The sequence below is a fragment of the Sinocyclocheilus anshuiensis genome, unplaced genomic scaffold (genome assembly GCF_001515605.1).
Source record: "Sinocyclocheilus anshuiensis isolate Anshui unplaced genomic scaffold, SAMN03320099.WGS_v1.1 scaffold1104, whole genome shotgun sequence".
Taxonomy (NCBI): Eukaryota; Metazoa; Chordata; class Actinopteri; order Cypriniformes; family Cyprinidae; genus Sinocyclocheilus; species Sinocyclocheilus anshuiensis.
The window spans coordinates 3,403-5,196 of NW_015551080.1; the positions used below are offsets into that span (position 1 = coordinate 3,403).

General features: G+C 32.8%; 1 protein-coding gene across 1 annotated transcript in view; it reads right to left on the reverse strand.

Moving 5' to 3' along the window:
* Positions 1-1,290: 1,290 nt before the first annotated feature.
* Positions 1,291-1,794, reverse strand: part of LOC107662496 (Wilms tumor protein 1-interacting protein homolog) — a gene marked incomplete at its 3' end in the record, with an annotated part of 10,634 nt that continues 10,130 nt past the window's right edge. The window contains exon 2 of the mRNA XM_016452545.1: positions 1,291-1,392. Within this exon, the coding sequence (XP_016308031.1) occupies positions 1,291-1,392 (102 nt within the window). The remainder of the gene's footprint in view (positions 1,393-1,794) is intronic.

Genomic DNA, 1,794 nt, shown 5'->3' on the forward strand with positions numbered 1-1,794 from the left:
CACACACTCACTCACACACTCACACTCACTCACACACTCACGCATGCGTGCACACGCACACACACACACACACTCACGCGTGCGCACACACACACACACACACACACTCACACACTCACACACAGCGATCCCATGGACAGAAACACTGATCAGGACAAATGTGACACGCTCAAACACAAATAAACACACGCTATTCTACAAGACACCATTTCCAGGAGTGAGTCTATACATGCAGCACATGATCTTTACCATACGGCAAATTAAACGATATCACAAACCACATCAAAACTCCCATTTTTAGATGCATAATTGTCATTAAATGCATAATTCTCTTATTTTAGATGTTATTTATAAAACAAAAAGCACAATTCTGTAATTTCAGATGCATAATTCTCATTAAATGCACAATTTTCCCATTTTAAATGCATAAATCTAATTCTTGTGCATCTTAAATGGACGAATTGTGCATTTAATGAGAATTATGCATCTAAAATTGGAGAATTGTGCATTTAATTAGAATTATACTGCAATTAGATTAGAATCTTTCATCTCACTAAATGCACAATTCTGTCATTTTAGATGCATAATTCTCATTAAATGCACAATTTTCCCATTTTAAATTCTTGTGCATCTAAAATTGGAGAATTGCGAATTTAATTAGAATTAGAATTCAATTAGATAAGAATCGTCCATCTCATTAAATGCACAGTTCTCTCATTTTAGATGCATAATTCTAAATAAATGCACAAATCTCCCATTTTAGATGAATATTTCTAATTCCTGTGCATCTAAAGATTGTGCAGTTGATTACAATTAGATTCGAATCTCCCATTTTAGATGCAAAATTCTCATTAAATGCACAATTTTCCCTATTTTAGACACATAATTCGCATTAAGTGCACAAGACTCCCATTTTAGATGCATAATTCTCTTTAAATTTACAATTCTCTCATTTTAGATGCATAATTTTCATTAAATGCACAATTCTCCCATTTTAGATACACAATTCTCATTAAGTGCACAATTTTCCCTTTTATAATTAAATACATCATTTTATATGGAAATATGTTCATGAAAATTATTCATGCTGAACCAAAAGGACCTCTGTTGATAGCAAAGACACAAAATAACATGCTTTAGACATGCAAAACACAAAAGCGCATCAGCAGAGGTCCATTTGTTCTTTCAACATATTTCTAAGTAGAATCACAAATTGAAATAATTATGCATTATGCATTTAATTAGTGTGTGTGTGTGTGTGTGTGTGTGTGTGTGTGTGTGGATACTCACCGCAGGAGCAGCAGGTGAAGCAGTTCGTATGATACAGGTTCCCCATCGCCTGACACGCTTGACTCGCTCCATACACACCTTTACCACACTTTACACAGATACCTGGAAGAGGACAGACACACAGACATCAAGCAAAAAGTACTAACATATTTTCCTTACACCTTGAATACATGTGAATGCACACATGTATCCTAATCAAAAACAAAATAGTTTTTAAACAAATTCAGGTTTGTGTTTTTTTTAATTACTCCACCACATGTCATTTTACTTACCTTGGCATTAAAAATATCTGATATTTAATACAGAAATTAACATTGCACTCATCATGGTGTATTTAAACTGTTCAATGTATGAACTGCATTATGAACATATTTTTGAACGAATTAATGGATAGGATCAAAAAAAATTCACACCAAATCAATAAATAAATAAATATAAAATAAAGCCAATTAATTTTACACCACACAAACATAAAACTATTAAATATGGCACATAACATATCTT